Source organism: Suillus fuscotomentosus, assembly GCF_016647785.1.
Source record: "Suillus fuscotomentosus strain FC203 chromosome Unknown F5891scaffold_39, whole genome shotgun sequence".
In the NCBI taxonomy this organism is placed as follows: Eukaryota; Fungi; Basidiomycota; class Agaricomycetes; order Boletales; family Suillaceae; genus Suillus; species Suillus fuscotomentosus.
In genome coordinates, this window is record NW_024539551.1 from 152,740 (window position 1) to 171,827 (window position 19,088).

Below are 19,088 nucleotides of genomic sequence, written 5' to 3' on the forward strand. Positions count from 1 at the left end.
TTAAAGCTATAATCAAGAAAAACAGATTCCTCTGTCTCCAACCTATAGAAATAAAAGACAAGATGCTACTTTCAAGTACAAATATCGGACTGCTAATAGCTGAAAGAGGTTTATCTAGTTAGATAAGGTTAAAATCAATAGGATGAAATCATATGGCAAGGAATTTATATTAAAATAGATAAGACAATCATTAAGATAAAGAAAAGTTAAATAAACACCTTAAGTTTCAAGACAAAACTTGATGGTATAGGACTATATGAGATAAAATGGAGTGGGAATCTTCTATGAAGCAAAGGGGAGGATGAATACAGAGTAGTAAATACTCATTTGACAGGAGTGTCTGCTAAGAAGCATGCAGAAGTTATGAGTTAATGAAGAAGATACTGTTTTGTAATAAGACAATGACCCTAAGTATACCTCTAAATAAGCCACCAATAGCTTGCAAACCATGATATTACTATTCTATCATGTTCAACATAGACCCAAGACATCAACCATATTGAATACCCCTGAGAATCACTCAAGAAATTACTTGTAGCATATCAAGATTCACTGTAGGGGCTATTCCAACTATGAGACAGTGTTACAGCAGAGTATGATGGAATCACCAAAGAGAAATACCCAAAATTGATAGAGAATATGTTTAGAAGAGTGGCAGAAGTGATTGGAGCAGAAGGAGGTCACACACAGTACTAGAATTATAGAGATTACATTAGTAAAACTCAAAGTCAAAAAAGTGTCCCAATGAGTCATCAAATTAAAATACTCATATCTTCAAATAATGTCATTAATTTCCCACGGTATAGGAAACCGAAATGGAGCTGAGATGCAGACCTTTCCGACATCTCCCTATAGCTTAGTCATATTCCCATGTCTCGACACATGATATAGCAATTACATGAAAAGCTACAAACATTGGGACACTTTTTTGAGCCACTGTACCTTATATCCCTCTCACTCATCACTGATGAAACTTGAATATACAGGTTGAATGCATTTTATTAGGTATCATGAGAGGACATCCCACGGACTTTTCTGAATCACACCTTCAAACCTAGGTTTGATTTTTTTTACTTGTAACATCAGTCAGCAGCTCATTTTATGGTCAATTTTGTGTTAGATGGGATCACTATATTAGCCTCCTGGAGAACTTTGAAAAGGAATGTCCTAGCTACCTAGAGATGATTTGGGATGAATTGAAGGAAGGAATTTGGTGCGTAATATTTTTTTTCCACCTTAATTTTACTAACTGTTTGAAATAGAAATGGTAACATTCCCGGTGTGGCTGAAGGTGCTCCTACCAACACTTTCAATTTCTCTGCTCTGGAGACTGCTGGGCATGCTGCAAAGGCTAGGAAATCTGGTACTGAGTAGGAATACATTTTTAGTAATATTTTGGATGTGCAGCGCTAGGAAATCAGGCGCTGAGTAGGAATACATTGTTAGCAATAATCCATCTCTCAATATCATTTGCTTTTGTTGCCTTTTTTGGCTTTTTTTTTCATCTAAAGCTGACTACCAAGTGAAAAATAATGCATTAAAAGACAACTATGGATGGTTCAGAGACAGGTCTGATTATGTTGGAGCACATCACACTAAGAGCAAGAATTGCAATTAATGTGGATGCTCATAATAATAGCATTAAATGACTCTATATGTCATTTTAAACCTGGCACTTGTCTTTTTTGCCCTGAGGGATATAGATCCTATATTTGCAATTAGTGCAAATACCACTTTTCCTGATGATCCTTGGCAAACAGACTCACTTCAGCAATGTCAGATTCTACTACACAATCTCGATTTTGGTCCAACTAATATCATAAGTCCTTCAGTTGCCTACCCTTATAAGTGCTAGCCATTTTACAGGTGATCTAACTGGGCTCATCACATGATGGCAGCCAGAGTCGGCGGTCAGGTAATTGAGGATGAACATAACCTTGTTCGATTGTCTCCCATATGCCATTGCCATTCCAGATCCATATCTGTACTTCCAATGCTCCATGAAGGTGAAGATACAAATCTGTGAATAGGAGACCCAGTGAAGGTACAACAATTCAGATGGTAAGTCTGAACAATGTTGGGTTTTGCAGAACCTAGCTGCTAGTATTCAACCCTAAAGGGTTTCTGGACCAGGCTCAAGGCTCAGAGGAGAGAAAGTATCATGAAAACTTGCTAAGTACTCTGACTCATACTGGTAACTGGTGAAAAGATAACTTCATTATGTAAGCTACAAAAGTGCCAACATAAGGTAAGGTAAAAACAGTCTCTACCAGCCCAGCCAGAAATGAATCCCTACACCGGGCATAACAGTTTGTTGATAGGCTCTGGACCATCAGAAACAAACCAGAAATTATGAGATCCAGGTTATGAATCTTTCATTCACGCTGCAGTGGAAATTGAGTAGCCTCACTGGTAGGAGTTGGAGCAGGTAGGCCAGTAGGAGGGACAGTGCATGTCCTTTGACGATTGACTTGAACATGCAAATTTCAGGCAGATGCAAATGCCCTGTGAAGGAGTCATGCACGAGGTGTTGGAGTACTAGTAGAAATACAGGGCAAGGGTGTGCAAGCAATGGGTGAGAGGGTGCGCCAAAATGGACAGTCGCTCTGATCATCATCCGTCAAAACTGAAGTCATAGAGGGTGCTGTTGCAATAATCGGGAGCTTGGATCTCTGCCTACCATCCGTTCATCAAGCAAAATGCTTGGTTGAAGAAGGTTGAAGCTCACCTTATAACTTGAAGCTCAACTGTAGAGTCACAACAGAGAGGAAAATTTTGACGATGTATGGGGATGACCTGCATTGCGCTCAATGTATTGTAGTGAGTTATTCAGAAGCAGACGTACATCCCACATATTACAGTGACCTATCTCCGTATAATACGAGGGAACGGATATGCATAATATCCCGTATGATATGGGCCAGCGGACCATGGGCCCAGGATAAAAATATCCTCGACTATGATGGATGGGCCGGGAGGCAAATTATTCCCAATGGAGGTGGGTGGGCCCATGCAGGGAATATATAGAGTAGATGAGTGGGCCGACGTACATGAATATTAGGTAGACAGGTGGGCCGAGGTAGTTGGATATTATGCAGATGGGTGTATTAAGGTAGATGTGTATGAGATAGATGGGTAGGTACTTGTTATCACATTCACAGGTGGGCCCAGACACATATTAAATTAGACGGGTGGGCCGAGGGTATTATAAAATATTATATTAGATGGGTGGGCTGAGGATGTTGTATTAGATGGGTGGGCCGAGAGTGGTATAAAATATAGATGGGTGGGCCCATGTGTATCATAATTGTAGACATGATGGAGCTGAGGTAGTTGTACATCAACCAAATCAGAGGAGGTAATAAATCAAAGTTACCAAGTTCCCGGAGCAGCAGGTGATCTCCTGACATGGCCTTTGATGGTGCTCAGATTGTCTTGCAAATTTTGGAATCCGGGGTGCAAAGCTTGTGTTGCCCTATGAGAAGCCAAGTTCCGATTACCAACCTTTGGGTCAACTATACTCAGAGGAGGTAATAAATTAAAGTGACCGAGTTCCCGGAGCAGCAGGTGATCTCCTGACATGGCCTTTGATGGTGCACAGGTTGACTTGCAGAATTTGGAATCTGGGGTGTGAAGCTTGTGTTGCCCTATGAGATGCCAAGTTCCGACCACCTAAATTTGGGTCAACCATACTGACTTCCGAGTTCCGGGACCCGGGAGTCAACAAATGAATATCTGATAACCAGCACACTTCCAATCAGGTAGTATGTCATTGAGCAATGGATCATCCAAGGGGTCCCTTATCAGACTTGGTAGTCAATATAGGCAAATGATAATAAAAATATGAAAGTTGTTATTATGCTATTTTTCAAACCTGAGACCCGAAAATATGTATGCAACATGTCCATTTTTCACTTGTTGCACAAATCACTGAGTTTTGAGTGCTGAAACCTGAAACTCAAAACCCGGCATGCAACATGTTGATTTTTCATTTATATTACACAGATCATCAAGTTCCGAGTGCCGAGTACCAAACCTCAAACCCCAAGACCCGAAAATATGTACACAACATGTCCATTTTTCACTTGTTGCACAAATCACTGAGTTTTGAGTGCTGAAACCTGAAACCTGAAACTCAAAACCCGGCATGCAACATGTCCATTTTTCATTTATATTACACAAATCATCAAGTTCCAAGTGCCGAGACCTGGGACCCGAACCCCGAGACCTGAAAATATGTACACAACATGTCCATTTTTCACTCATTGTACAAATCACTGAGTTTTGAGTGCTGAAACCTGAAACCTGAAACTCAAAACCCGGTGTGCAACATGTTGATTTTTCATTTATATTACACAAATCATCAAGTTCCAAGTGCCGAGAGCTGAAACCCGAACCCCGAACCCCAAAAATATGTACACAACATGTCCATTTTTCACTCATTGCACAAATCACCGAGTTTTGAGTGCTGAAACCTGAAACCTGAAACTCAAAACCTGGTGTGCAACATGTTGATTTTTCATTTATATTACACAAATCATCAAGTTCCGAGTACCGAGTACCGAACCCCGAACCCATCACCGAGTTTTGAGTGCTGAAACCCAAAACTCAAAACCAGGCGTGCAACATGTCCATTGTTCAATTATATTACACAAGTCATCGAGTTCCGAGGGCCGAGGGCCAAAACCCGAACCCTGAAAATATGTGCACAACATGTCCATTTTTCACTCACTGCACAAATCACCGAGTTTTGAGTGCTGAAACCTGAAACTTGAAACCCAGCATGCAACATGTTTATTTTTCATTTACATTACACAAATCATCAAGTTCCGAGTGCTTCGGGTCATGTCCATTTTTCACTCATTGCACAAATCACCAAGTGTCGAGTGTTGAAACCTGAAACCCGGTACTTCAAATGGACATGAATTGTATTTGTATGTATTATCCATTGGTGTAGGGCTCAAATAACTTGGGAATTGTATTTGTCAGTACTCAGTACTCGGTGCTTGGTACTTGGTACTTGGTACTCAGTGATTGGTACTCGGTGATTGGTGATTGGTGGTCAGTGGTCAGTACTTGAGACTCAGGTAGTCAATATAGGCAAATGATAATGAAAAATGACAGTTGTAGTCCACGTCAAGGTGAGTGTCTTGGTAGTCTTTCCTTGTCATTCGGCAAAACATCAGCAATAATGAAAAAATGAAAGTTGTTATTATGCTTAACTTCCTTACCAAAGGTTGTAATCCAAGTCCAGGTGAGTGTAGTGGTAGTCTTTTCTTGTCAATTGGTTATCTTATTACTCATTACGCAGTACTCGGTACATGGTAATTGGTACTCAGTATTTGGTTGTGATACTCGGTATCCGAGAATCAGTAGTCAGCTTAATGAAGGTTGTAGTCCGAGTCTAGGTGAGTTTATTTGTAGTCTTTTCTCGTCCATTGGTTACCATGTGACCAAGATATAAGCTAAAGAAATCCAAAACATCAATAATGACAAATGAAATACATGTGTGCAGTGAGTGAGTTTAAAGATAAAAGAATGAATATTAATAGCGAGACTTGCACATTATGTCGAGATATACAACATAACAAGCCTGTGATGTGATCATAGACCTGGAATAACACCCATATACATCCATTATAATAGCTTAAAAGCTTAGAAAGATTCATGAAGGATTGATGTAATGATAGGCAAAATGACATATGTGTGGAGAGTGACAATAGACATCTTTTATACAAAGTCACATTTATATATGATTCAGGCTGAAAATATCATTACAAATAACTTTCATTTTTCATTATCGCCGATGTTTCAGATTTCTTTAGCTTATATCTCAGTCAAATGATAACTGATGGACAAGAAAAGACTACCAATACACTCCCCTAGACTCGGACTACAACCTTCAGTAAGGAAGTTAAGCATAATAACAACTTTCATTTTTCATTATCATTTGCCTATATTGACTACCAACCACCAACCACCAACTACCAACTACCAACTACCAACTACTGAGTACCGAGTACTGAGCACTGACAAATACAATTCCCAAGTTATTTGAACCCTACACCAATGGATAATACATACAAATATAGAATTCATGTCCATTTGAAGTACCAGGTTTTGGGTTTTGGCACTCGGCACTTGGTAATTTGTGCAATGAGTAGATGGGCATGTGGCATACATGTTTTTGAGCTTTGGGTTTCAGGATTCGGCCCTCAGCACTCAATGATCTGTGTAATGTAAATGAACAATGAACATGTTGCACACCCAGTTTTGAGTTTCAGGTTTCGGCACTTGAAACTCGGTGATCAGTGCAACAAGTGAAAAATGGAAATGTTGCATACATATTTTCAGGTCTTGGGCTTTCCGGTGAAATTGTGGTCCCAGATGAACCAGGCAACCTCCTGCCAGAATATGATTCTTCTGATGAGGAGATGGATGTTGAGGTGAAGGTTGATTGTCCTGGTGAGAAGGTTGAAATGGCTACATAATTGCTCAGTGATAGATGTACATAAATCTTTTTCAATGCATGTTACCTATGCCACAATTGAATGATTCAATCATTGAGTTCCAATATCCAGAACTAGAAACTGTAGATTGAGGTAGATATCACCCGAAACCCGAACACCCTAACACCTGAATGTCAAATTTCACAGTGCCAAACCCCGAGTGCCGGGTGCCGGGTGCTGAGTCCCAAAACCCAGAACTCAGGACTTGACATTTGAAATGAAACACATTTTTCAGACATGTTTGAATCTGCCTACATATATCCATAAACATTTTACTAACCTCCGAACCCTGACAAATATCTTTGTCCAGTCCCACATATTGAGTCCTGAGTTCCGGGACCCCCGAACCCTGAAACCCAGCAGTCCACAATTTCGGGGTTCGGGGGTTGGTAAAATGTATATGGATATATGGAAGGTTGGTTTAAACATTTTTGAAAGATGTTGCATATGAAATGTCAAGTCCTGAGTTTTGATTTCTGGGTTTTGGGAGTGCCGAGTCCCGAAGCCCAGAGTCCCAAAACCCAGAATTATGTCAAATTTTCAGTGCTGAACCCCAAGTGCCGGGTGCCAGGTGCTGAGTCCCGAAACCCGAAACCTGGAACTCAGGATTTGACATTTGAGATGAACATCATTTTTCAGACATGTTTATATGAACCTACGTATATCTATAAACATTTTACTAACCCCCAAGCCCCGAAATATATTTTTGTTGTCTCACATCCCGAGTTCCAAGTTCCGGGACCCCCGAACCCCGAAACACGGCAGTCCACAATTTCAGGGTTCAGGGGTTGGTAAAATGTGTATGGATATATGGAAGGTTGATTTAAACATTTTTGAAAGATGTTGCATATAAAATGTCAAGTCCCGAGTTTTGATTTCCAGGTTTCGGGAGTGCCGAGTCTCAAAGCCCGGAGTCCTGAAGCCTAGAGTCCCAAAACCTGGAATTCAAAACTCAGGACTTGACATTTGATCAGACATCTTTCAAAAATGTTTAAATCAACCTTTCATATATCCATACACATTTTACCAACCCCCAAACCCCTAAATTGTGGACTGCCAGGTTTTGGGGTTCAGGGGTCCTGGAACTCAGAACTCGGAACTCGGTATGTGAGACAACAAAAATATATTTCAAATATGAGTAAGTCAATGTGTTTGTCAATCAACTTGATTGTAAATCAAATTTTATTGATCTCCCCAAATTTCCCAAGTTCCGAGTTCCAAGTTCCAGGACCCCCGAACCCCGAAACCCAGCAGTCCACAATTTAGGGGTTTGGGGGTTGGTAAGAACTTGGGAAATTTGGGGAGATCAATAAAATTTGATTTACAATCGAGTTTATTGACAAACACGTTGACTTACCCATGTTTGAAATATATTTTGTTCTACATACCGAGTTCCGAGTTCCGGACCCCTGAACCCCAAGACTGCCGGGTCTTGGGGTTCAGGGGTCCGGAACTCGGTATGTAGAACAAAATATATTTCAAACATGGGTAAGTCAATGTGTTTGTCAATAAACTCGATTGTAAATCAAATTTTATTGATTCCCCCAAATTTCCACAAGTTCCGAGTTCCAGACCCCCGAAACCCGAGACTGCTGGGTTTCGGGGTTCGGGGGTCTGGAACTCGGAACTCGGTATGTGTAAACAAAATATATTTCAAACATGGGTAAGTCAACATGTTTGTCAATAAACTTGATTGTAAATCAAATTTTATTGATCTCCCCAAATTTCCCCAAGTTCCAAGTTCCGGGACCCCCGAACCCCAAAACCTGAGACCCGGCAGTCTTGGGTTTCGGGATTCAGGGGTTGGTACGTCTTGGTTTGGTGTTTGGCACTGAAAATTTGACATATATATTTTTGTGAGTGTTGTGCTTCTAGTGTCCATGCTTATAAATAGGATATGTTGCACACCAGGGTTCAGGTATGGGGTTTTTCCACTTCAGTCCTCGATTATTGGTCAATGCCACACATGGTTGATTTATGTTTTTGTGCTTAGGGGTTTAGATTTGGTGGTTGATGGTAGGTATATGCACTCATAGTGTACATGTATCCTACGTGTTTGATTCACTGGTGGCTACATCAGCTGTATGTCTTGATGGAACATATCTAGGCTCACCCATATATGTACCCATCTATGTACAATTCCCCCACGTCAGCCCACCCATCTATGCATTATCCCCCACCTCGGCCCACCCGTCTATGTAATACATCCTATGTTGGCCCACCCATCTATATAATACATCCTACGTCAGCCCACCCATCTATATAATTATACCCCACCTCAGCCCACCTGTCTATGTAATAAATATTTTATCACACCCTCAGCCCACCCATCCATTTGATATCCCTCTCGTCGGCCCACCTGTATATGTAATACTTTTCACGTCGGCCCACTTGTATATGTAATACACCCCACATCAGCCCACCTGTCTATATAATATTCCCCTACCTCGGCCCACCCATATATGTAATACACCCCCGTCGGCCCGCCCATCTATATAACAATATTTGCCTTACATTTCTCTTCAGCCCAGCTATCTATAATATCCTACTCTACATATTACCCAGATGGGCCCACCCATCTCCATGAATGATCATATTCCCCCGGCCCATCCATCAACATCAAGGATATATATATATCATTGGCATACATGGGCCCACCCGTCTCCATCGGAAATAATATGTGTCCTGGCCCATCCATCATCATCGAGAATATACACAACATGGGCCCATGATCTGCTGGCCCGTATAATATGGAATTTGTCACTGAAGGGGCTCGCTCATTGGGCTTATGGAGTACACGAGCCCTCTTAACCTCATCATGAAGAGCATGAATGGTGTCACGGAGGCGGTCGTAAGGCAAAGCGATATCATCAGAAGAGATAGAACCATCACTGGAAGAATCTGAAGTCCTTGTCATAGGGGAGAGGGGGGAGGGGGGGGGGGGGGAAGGTGAACTAAAAGATAGATTGATTGAATTATCATCTGAAGTAGTGGAAAGTGAGTCCTCGGAGTCAGAATCACTCTCAAAGTCAGACCAATTGTCCAGGATATCCTGGTACTGTAGCTTGGCCAGGGAAAGTTCAGCCTGATCTACAATAGCCAGGAGTTCTTTACAGGTGGATAGTTGAGGCATGGTCACAATCAGGGAGTTGAGGGAATCAAAACTCCTATCCATTTGTGTATATGTGACATAGTTTGTGGCAGAGTTTGAAATTTCGGAAAGTTCCGAAGTTTCGTCTCGCAGTGAGCATGCTGATGCCATCATCGACCTCACCATCCAGCCTCAATGCTCACACACAGCACTGAGCAGGACATCAAATTTTCAGGTGTCATCAACCCAAGGTAAGTATTTTTTTTGCCTCCTGTAAGTTCCAGCTAATATATTCACCCTTATCTTACAGGAAATCTATTCTAGTGCCGGTCCCACACATGACCCACAGCGGCTCATCTTTACTGCCAAGCCGCTGGTTCCTCACTACCCCCTACCCCTTCTACACTCCCCTTCTTGAGGGATCCACTCTGCGCTTATTCCAATCCAGCCGGCTCAAGGCATGCTTAGGTTTACCTGTACTATGCCGCCGTACAGCCTAAACCGTCCACGAAAAAGAAGGTGGTTCAAGCCATTGCTGGTTTCATCAAGTCACAGCATGCTACCCATACTGGCATTGTGCATGGCTTCTTGAAGTCGGAGTGTGAGGAACTTGCTGAGCAACTGCGAAATGACTATGGCTTATCTGCCAAACATTACCATGCTGGTATGGGCCCACAAGAGTGCAGCACCACTCAAGATCCATTATCCACTCAACTTGAGGCTCAAGGCTTGAGGCGCAAGGTGCAGCAGCATCCTGGAAAGCAGCTCAAAGGTAGCCGTACTCTCCACAACTATAACATTGTCTTTCACTTTACCTTACATCTCTGCAGATTCATGCAGATCTTTTTCATGTGTCCTCCTCCCCTTGGCACTTATTTAGTCCCTCCAGCATTCACTACCTACAGCTGATTTCATTCTCATGCGGACTCCCTTTTTTTATGAATGTTAACATTTGAAATACAATGTATATCTACTATGGGTTGCTTTTTTTTACTTGATGTATGACTTCCCCCTATGAACATACACTTTGAAAAATCACAAGTGTTTGAATCTCCGACTTCGTGCCGACATGCGCCGAGCATGTTTTGAGCGAGTTGAAACCAACTTTAACCGAGAGTTCAAAGCATGTTAAGCGTGTTAAGCAAGTTTTCAAAACTTTTCAAAACCTATTTTGAGTATCACTAATGGTTAAAAGAAGTAATGATGTGGAATCTTTTCAGTGAATGTAGAACATCTCACGATGGTCGGTGATTGCTGCAAGGGCATGCTGAATACATTCCTCTTCTGTCAATTAGATAAGTTTAACCAAGCTCAACTTGAAGGCTATATTCATTGCTTACCTTCAGAATTGACCTGCTCAGCCCTGGTCCTTGAATCCTCCGGTGAGCTACTTATGGTTTGCGCCCATGATGGCATAGTGTTGGAGTCACAAGCGGTGATGGTAGGATCACCTAGCTCCTCTGTTCTGAATTTCAAAGACTTCGCCATAAACATAGTCTCTATGCTCCTGTGGCACACTTCATCCTCTTTGGAATGAAGAATGTGTTCATCCTCTTGATGTTGATAATATTTTGAGAGCTTGAGAAGAACTCCTACCACCTGCATATTGGTATATGGATCTTGCATCATTTTACTGATACATTTGTGAGCTCTGCAACAGCATATGTGCCACTGTCCTTGGGGTGCAGATGCCATGCTAGTTGTGAATTAAGACCTTTGAAACCCCCAGTGAAAATCAAAAGGTGCATATAAAGGTATCAGTAGAGGCTGTGGATTGATATGTTCATTACGTGCTGTGTTTTGATGCCTTGGGACAAATCTATTGAAGGCAATCATAAACATTAGTGGTAGTCAGAGTGGACGATTTTGAGGTGAATCAGCATCTGATTACAAGACGATTCAGAAATCGAAAATCACGTAAAAATCGCCATCCACTTTGAACACCCCACAACCAGAACAGATTCTCAATGCAATTCTTGTTGGATTTGTAAATTATCATATATGTATGCTAAGCTACCTCACAGGTTATACATGCAATTACCAGATATCTCTTTTGAGCACACCAGTGATGCCGACCGCTGCTACACACACTTAAGATTTGTCCCAAGGCATCAAAACACAGCACGTAATGAACATATCAATCCACAGCCTCTACTGATACCTTTATATGCACCTTTTGATTTTCACTGGGGGTTTCAAAGGTCTTAATTCACAACTAGCATGGCATCTGCACCCCAAGGACAGTGGCACATATGCTGTTGCAGAGCTCACAAATGTATCAGTAAAATGATGCAAGATCCATATACCAATATGCAGGTGGTAGGAGTTCTTCTCAAGCTCTCAAAATATTATCAACATCAAGAGGATGAACACATTCTTCATTCCAAAGAGGATGAAGTGTGCCACAGGAGCATAGAGACTATGTTTATGGCGAAGTCTTTGAAATTCAGAACAGAGGAGCTAGGTGATCCTACCATCACCGCTTGTGACTCCAACACTATGCCATCATGGGCGCAAACCATAAGTAGCTCACCGGAGGATTCAAGGACCAGGGCTGAGCAGGTCAATTCTGAAGGTAAGCAATGAATATAGCCTTCAAGTTGAGCTTGGTTAAACTTATCTAATTGACAGAAGAGGAATGTATTCAGCATGCCCTTGCAGCAATCACCGACCATCGTGAGATGTTCTACATTCACTGAAAAGATTCCACATCATTACTTCTTTTAACCATTAGTGATACTCAAAATAGGTTTTGAAAAGTTTTGAAAACTTGCTTAACACGCTTAACATGCTTTGAACTCTCGGTTAAAGTTGGTTTCAACTCGCTCAAAACATGCTCGGCGCATGTCGGCACGAAGTCGGAGATTCAAACACTTGTGATTTTTCAAAGTGTATGTTCATAGGGGGAAGTCATACATCAAGTAAAAAAAAGCAACCCATAGTAGATATACATTGTATTTCAAATGTTAACATTCATAAAAAAAGGGAGTCCGCATGAGAATGAAATCAGCTGTAGGTAGTGAATGCCGGAGGGACTAAATAAGTGCCAAGGGGAGGAGGACACATGAAAAAGATCTGCATGAATCTGCAGTGGATAATTCTGAGGATGCTGACCTAGCTCGCAAATTTGCTGAGTCATGTACCTGCCCAGAGTGGAAGGGTGGCTTTCTAGCAATTGATGGCTCAACTATGAATCTTTTCACCAAACCTGGTTACTTCGGTGAGACATTTTATGATAGGAAATCCAAATATTCCCTTGGCTGTCAGGTATTTTTTTTTTAATCTTCATGTGCAAAAATTGATTTAATTCTAGGCAGTCATTTTGCCCCATAATCTTCTCATTGTGGATTATTCTCTGGGTCATCCTGGGAGTGTCCATGATGCATTTGCTTTTTGATCTACCCATCTCTATGAAGAGCATGCTGACCTTCTACCTGATGGTCATTGGGTGTGGGCTGACAGTGCATATCCATTGGAGCCATGGTGCATTGCCCCTTTCAAGAAGCCTTGCAGTGGGTGGTTGACTAAGGACCAGAAGACATTTAATTATCATCTCTCTAAGGTATTTTTTTTTGAGGTTTATATTTCAGTAAATTGAATTTTTTAGATCCGTGTTCATGTTGAACACACATTCGCTGTTTTGAAGGGACAGTTCCAGTCCCTTTGAGAGCTCCGGTTCAGAATTCAGGCTGAGAAAGACCTTGAGTTCACTGTGCAGTGGATCAAGTGCTGCATTATCCTACACAACATGATCATTCGCTTTGAAATCAAGCATTGCAAGAGGGATGGGACATATGAGAGCTCTCTAAAGTGGGCTCGTGAAGAGGGGGAAGATTGCATTGACCAAGAGGTTGAGTATCCAGATGGTGAAGAAGTTGTTGGGGACAGGACTTATGAAGGCACTCCAGGACAAGCTGCTAGAGCAAGGCTGATGGATTTACTCTTTGACAGTCCTCACTCAAATGCACACCATAGGGAAGGATGACAACAATAGTACTTGATTAGATATGTACTACTGCCAATGCACTTGTACAGCAAAAGAAAACAAACATAACAATGACAGTAACAACAAAGGGCATAGTAACAACAACACAAATGTAAGCATGATGACAACATCAACAAGTAAGAGACAATGAGCAACAACAAACGGAGACAATGAGCAACAAGTAGAGACAACGAGCAACAAATGGAGACAGCAAGCAACAAATGGAGACAACAAGACAACTCACCCAACTCCTCCATCTAATGCCGCCTTGCTTGCCTGCATCATTTGGTGAAATTGTATCTTGAGTTGCAGAGTCTCCGCTTCCTTGTCAAGGACTTCTGAATGTGCTTGGTGGACATGAATGTCCATCTCACAAAGGCGAATCTCAGTGGCTTTCACCTCTTGCATGCGCTGATGGGTGACAGTGGCTTGCGAGGCCTCATGCTTGCAGCTGGAACGAAGCCACTCATACTTTTTAGTGTCATGACTATGCTCGCTTTTAACCTCGAGCTTTGCAAGGAAGCGAAGGTGTTTGCTGTCATGGCGCAACATCACGTCTGAGTGCATGCTCTCAATCTCGTCTCTCACCTGTCCCACCTGCTGCGACACGTCCGATTTGGCCTTCTTCTTCTTCGAGCTGCCAGCGCTATTTGGCAGGGAGGTCTCAGGCATAGGTGTCGGTGTGTGTGAGGAATGATAGCTAGATGAGAAGGGGTGAAAGGGGAAGAAAGGGTGAAGTGGGGTGAAACTCAAATAAACCTCTGGACGCGAGTATATGATTCGGCCCAAGAGGATTGCTACTGAGAACGATTCCTCTATATAAAGTGGAGGGAAATCACTGAAACTAAAAAGGGTGGTTGAGAATGGATGGAACGCGAATGCGAACACAATGCGATGCGAGTGCGAGCGAGCCGCCATTGACACAGCGTGGAACAAGGTTGAGCAGCCAAAGATACATTAATGCACAATAAAGCGCGGCCGTGCGGGAAGATATGCAGGCGCCGCGAAGTATTAGGAATAACGCGAAAGGCCGATAGTTACGCGCGGTGGTTGACACGAAGTTTAGACTTTTGGTTTGGACAGTAATGCGTGCAAGTGAGTGATGGATTCTATATGGGAGGTAAGAGCTACATGAAATTCGTAAGTACAAGTATATATGAGGACGCGCCGAAGCGCTATTCGGAGCCAAGTAGGTAGCGGCTGTAGGTAATAAGGGCCCATGACGAAAGTAATAGCGATATAAATGAATTAGCATCGGAATTATGGTCAGTCTATTCCAAAACAAGTGAAATACGCACCAATAGACCAGCGGAGGACATGAATAGGACAGGATAAGGATGCACGACGGGGCCGAGTAAAAGCCATTATGGTCCAATATACGCGCACGAGCCGTGGCCGTCGGCCGATAGCAGGAAAGATGCACGCAACACGAGGACCTATGGGACAATGCAAAAATAGCCTTTACAAGGCCACAAGGACTCTAAGTCCTACATCGGGGACATGTGGAAGTCTGACGACGAGTTGCGCGTCATCAATGATGGTGTCGACACGCTGCACGACATCTCCAACGGCAGTCTGCATCAGCTCCCACAGCTTGAGGGCTTCTGCGCCCTAAATGCCGAACGGCTGTTGTATGCTGATGCCGGAGTTTTTGCTGGTACCTCGAACAGTTCTGGAACATTGGGAGGAGGAGATGATGTTGAGGGGAGCTGACACTTCTTCCCCGCAATGGGGGAAGCATCATCGAGTATCATCTTGTCGTCCTCGAGCATCATGTTGTCATCCTCAGCAGGATCCCCCAGGCGCCTATCAAATGAAAAATTATTTTCGGCCTCATCGTCATCTGACGAGAGGCCGGGAAGATGGACTTCGGGAGGGGGATAGGATGGAGCAGGAGGGGGTTGTTGCAGCACCACTGGTGGATACTGGCCGCCAGCAAGTATATTCATGTTAGGAGGTACAGGGGGGGGGTGTGGTGCAGGGGTGCAGGATATGATAAGTTTGGGGGATGTGATGGCTGAATGTTGGGGGGATGCAATGGCTGAATGTTGGGGGGATACGATGGCTGAATGTTGGGGGGATGTGATGGCTGAATGTTGGGGGGATGCAATGGCTGAATGTTGGGGGGATGTGAGGACTGCTGAGTGGCGCCGAAGTATGTAGAGGCACTGGCCCCGCTGTTCGACTGAACAAGGGAATACAGGGCGCCGGCGTGATCAACACCCAGTTTTAACGAGTGTGTGGTCCTGGCCATTGAAGGATTGGAGTGCCAGATGGTATCAAGATCCTTGTACCACAGCAGCTCCAAAAGCGCTGCATCTACAGAATTGATCAGCCAATAACCAAGTAATCGGGACTAAGGACTCACCCAACAGGTTCTTTGCCTGACTCCCTTCAGTTGGCATCACCCCAGTGCCTGTGCTGCCAAATGACGCTTTGACCTTCTTGTATTTTTTCCTGAGACTGAGTAAAATTTAGTATTTTTATTAGTAGAACAAAAAAAACAAAAGGACTTGTGTGGTGATGTGACTGCCAACAGCGTCGTGAAATTTTTTGGAATTAGATGAATATGCGGCACCATACTTGGGGTGATCTGTAAAGATGATCTTGGTGAGACCACCGTAAATTTGCCCCTTGTCTGAGCCCAAAGGGCTATCACCACCAGTAGTGGCCATGGATTTTTTTCCATCTGAATAAAACAAAATCCTGCAATCGGCCAGGTAAGTACTGAGATAATTCATGAGCACGTCAGTAAGTCCATGATCATTGTGCCACTGCACAGTGAACCGGGGTCCAGTTGATTCCCTAGGTGTTTTTGAGCGAGGCAGTCCATCAGATGTTATGTCGTTGTCATCCATTATGGGCGAACGAACGAGAAAGTTCACTGTGAGTCATGCAGAACGACGAGCAGGAGGCATGAAGATTTCAAGCTCCGCTTACCATGCTGGGCTGACCTTCAACAGCCAAACTCTCTGAAACACTTGTAGCCGAGAGTTGAAAGCATGTTAAGCATGTTAAGTGAGTTTTCAAAACCTATTTTGAGTATCACTATTAGTGGGAGTCAAACTTGGCGATTCACGCCTCGATTCTGACTCCGATTTTCGACACGATTCTTCAACCTGAATCGACCATGAATCAATTGTAAGGTTGACTACCCCCGATTCTCATCACTGATTCAACTCGTTTCTCGAATGATTCTCATCTGAGTCGACAGCACTTAAATAATCAAATATATGTAGATAAGTATGCAATGAAATGTCTAGTCACTACTAGTGACATCATGGCTCGCTACACCCCATGTCAGCAATGTGCCCAACGGCTGTTGCAAGACTTTCTCCGATACAAGAAGATCCGCCTGCATTTAGCCCAGCGTCGACGAGCTCGTCAGACCAAACAGCAAATTAACAACTTTGTTACAGAATCCACTCTCTCCGAGTCATCATCTGAGTCACCTACTACTACCAGTACTACTGATTCCACCTCACAGGTATCCAAATCTGACAAGTCCTCAAGCTCCTACTTCTCGGATACCTCAGAATGCACTACCTTCTCAGATCACGAGTCCACTGACAGTGATGCAGATGCTGATTCTGAATTTTCAGAAGACAGTTCTGTGTCGAGTTTTGACTCGGACGAGGAAACTGACGGGGAACCAGTCACCACACACCATCAGGGACAAGTAGCACACCACGTACGACACACCCTACAAGATATCTTTGCACGTCGTTATGATGCAGGTGTGTTTTTACTTGCTTTTGCCATGAGAACTGGGATATCAGTGACGGGCGTCGTTGTTCGTTTGTAGTTTTATTTTCATCATATGTTTTTCATCACTATGTATTTAATTTATAAAAAAAATCCCAATGTAGACATATCAGCGGTGAAACAAGGTGAAACGAATCGTTGAAGCGGCTCCAGAGCCGCTTCAACGATTCCGGGTGATTCACGATTCCGCACGATTCTGACGCTCGAAAATCGACGTCAGAATCGCCGTCCGAATCGGTGCATGAATCGCCAAGTTTGACTTCCTCTATTGTATTTGAACGAGAACCAACTTCTGCTCATGAACCCGCTTGTGCCCTCAAGTGGAAGGAATCATCACTCTTCATGATTCACCACAATACTACTGAGAAGTTCATTGAGATGGTAGATGCCATACAGAGCAAGGGTGATTATATGGTTTGCCAGATCTGAAAGGATCTTGTCGTGGAATTACAAGCATATCTCGCACAACTGGATCACATCAGGAAAAAGGGTCTATGCCATAACAGGTTATTTGTAGCCATTATGGCCATTATGACAGTTATGACAATTATGACAATCATAAAACACTTCATACAAATCTCCAAGAACAGATATTGATGAAGGGTGTACTATGTGATCCTTACCATTGCAATCCTAAACCAAATAAGCAAAAATGCGAAAATCTCACATGGTCAAAGTGCTTTCTTGAACCATCCACTTTTGAGTATTTTGCTTATAACTCACTAGGATCTTAACCTATTGATGTCATAAGACCATGGATAGACTTTCCTTGACATGGCTACAACTTTGATTTTCATCGGAAAAGTTCCCACGGTCAAGGTGCTTTCTTGAACCATCCATTTTCGAGTATTTTCCTTATAACTCACTAAGATCTTGACCTATTGATATCATAAGACTATGGATAGACTTTCCTTGACAAGGGCTATAACTTTGATTTTTATCGGAAAATGTTCCCATGGTCAAGTAAGCAAAATGCGAAAATTCACTAAGTCATTCCAGGTGCCAGGTAACATAGCCTGCCGGAGTTACCCGGCACCACACTTCCAGCTGAGCGGTAGCCCAGTCTCCCATGTTCGTTTTTCTTCCTCCCATTGTCAACAACAAGCTCGCCACAGCTATCATACACTCACTTGTTGTTACTTTTGTTCTTTGCTATTATTAAACTCCTTTTCCATATTAATATGCACGAACACATCGGTCTTAACTTGCCTGGGTCTGCTAATACTCCACCTACACCTCCGGCCACCCAGAGCTCAGGTCCATCCACAGGTACATAGCTCTGCATCCATTCCGTCCTCCATGAGGCATCAGACCGCCTCCTCATCAGGAGTTGGATCCTCGAGAGCATCCACTCAAAGTGGCACAATTGTTCCTCAGCCTGCACCCCAGCAGCATCCAGCGCAGACTGCTATGCCTAATACCCCCAACCAGCAGGAAGTACAGCAGAATGCGCAGCAACAAGCTGTGCAGCCGCCAGCTCCTACTGTGCAGGAACAGCCTGCCCTTGCTCCAGTGGATGAAATCGTGGCACTACAAGCGAGGATCGCTGAGCTCGAGCGAGGGAATGCTCACGGCAACCACACACAGGCCAGAGCTGCCCCCCCTCATCAAGCCTTAGTTGCTGATCCTGCAGCGATCGATCGCATTCGAGTGAACTTAGCTGCTGCAAAAGATGAGCCCAAGAAGCCATCACTTCCTGCTCTTCGTCCCAGGCACAAAGTTAGTGCTCTAAGTTTGC

General features: G+C 43.2%; 4 protein-coding genes across 4 annotated transcripts; 2 read left to right on the forward strand and 2 right to left on the reverse strand.

Moving 5' to 3' along the window:
- Nucleotides 1-9,795: 9,795 nt before the first annotated feature.
- On the forward strand, nucleotides 9,796-10,509 carry F5891DRAFT_981828 (uncharacterized protein; the record flags this gene model as incomplete). Its single annotated transcript, XM_041377161.1, is given in 4 exon segments — nucleotides 9,796-9,851; nucleotides 9,911-10,076; nucleotides 10,096-10,372; nucleotides 10,481-10,509. The coding sequence occupies 4 exon segments, from the start codon at nucleotides 9,796-9,798 to the stop codon at nucleotides 10,507-10,509; spliced, it is 528 nt and encodes a 175-aa protein (XP_041223997.1).
- Nucleotides 10,510-10,816: 307 nt separating this feature from the next.
- On the reverse strand, nucleotides 10,817-11,205 carry F5891DRAFT_1190806 (uncharacterized protein; the record flags this gene model as incomplete). Its single annotated transcript, XM_041367363.1, has 2 exons — nucleotides 10,817-10,884; nucleotides 10,941-11,205. 2 exons carry the CDS (start codon nucleotides 11,203-11,205, stop codon nucleotides 10,817-10,819), a joined length of 333 nt encoding a protein of 110 aa, XP_041223998.1.
- Nucleotides 11,206-14,949: 3,744 nt separating this feature from the next.
- F5891DRAFT_1190809 (uncharacterized protein) lies at nucleotides 14,950-16,260 on the reverse strand (the record flags this gene model as incomplete). The annotated part of the gene is made up of 6 exons (XM_041367364.1): nucleotides 14,950-15,021; nucleotides 15,077-15,196; nucleotides 15,247-15,698; nucleotides 15,755-15,904; nucleotides 15,954-16,048; nucleotides 16,091-16,260. The coding sequence occupies 6 exons, from the start codon at nucleotides 16,258-16,260 to the stop codon at nucleotides 14,950-14,952; spliced, it is 1,059 nt and encodes a 352-aa protein (XP_041223999.1).
- A 605-nt stretch (nucleotides 16,261-16,865) lies between these two features.
- On the forward strand, nucleotides 16,866-17,779 carry F5891DRAFT_981830 (uncharacterized protein; the record flags this gene model as incomplete). Its single annotated transcript, XM_041377162.1, has 3 exons — nucleotides 16,866-17,322; nucleotides 17,455-17,475; nucleotides 17,571-17,779. 3 exons carry the CDS (start codon nucleotides 16,866-16,868, stop codon nucleotides 17,777-17,779), a joined length of 687 nt encoding a protein of 228 aa, XP_041224000.1.
- Nucleotides 17,780-19,088: the final 1,309 nt, after the last annotated feature.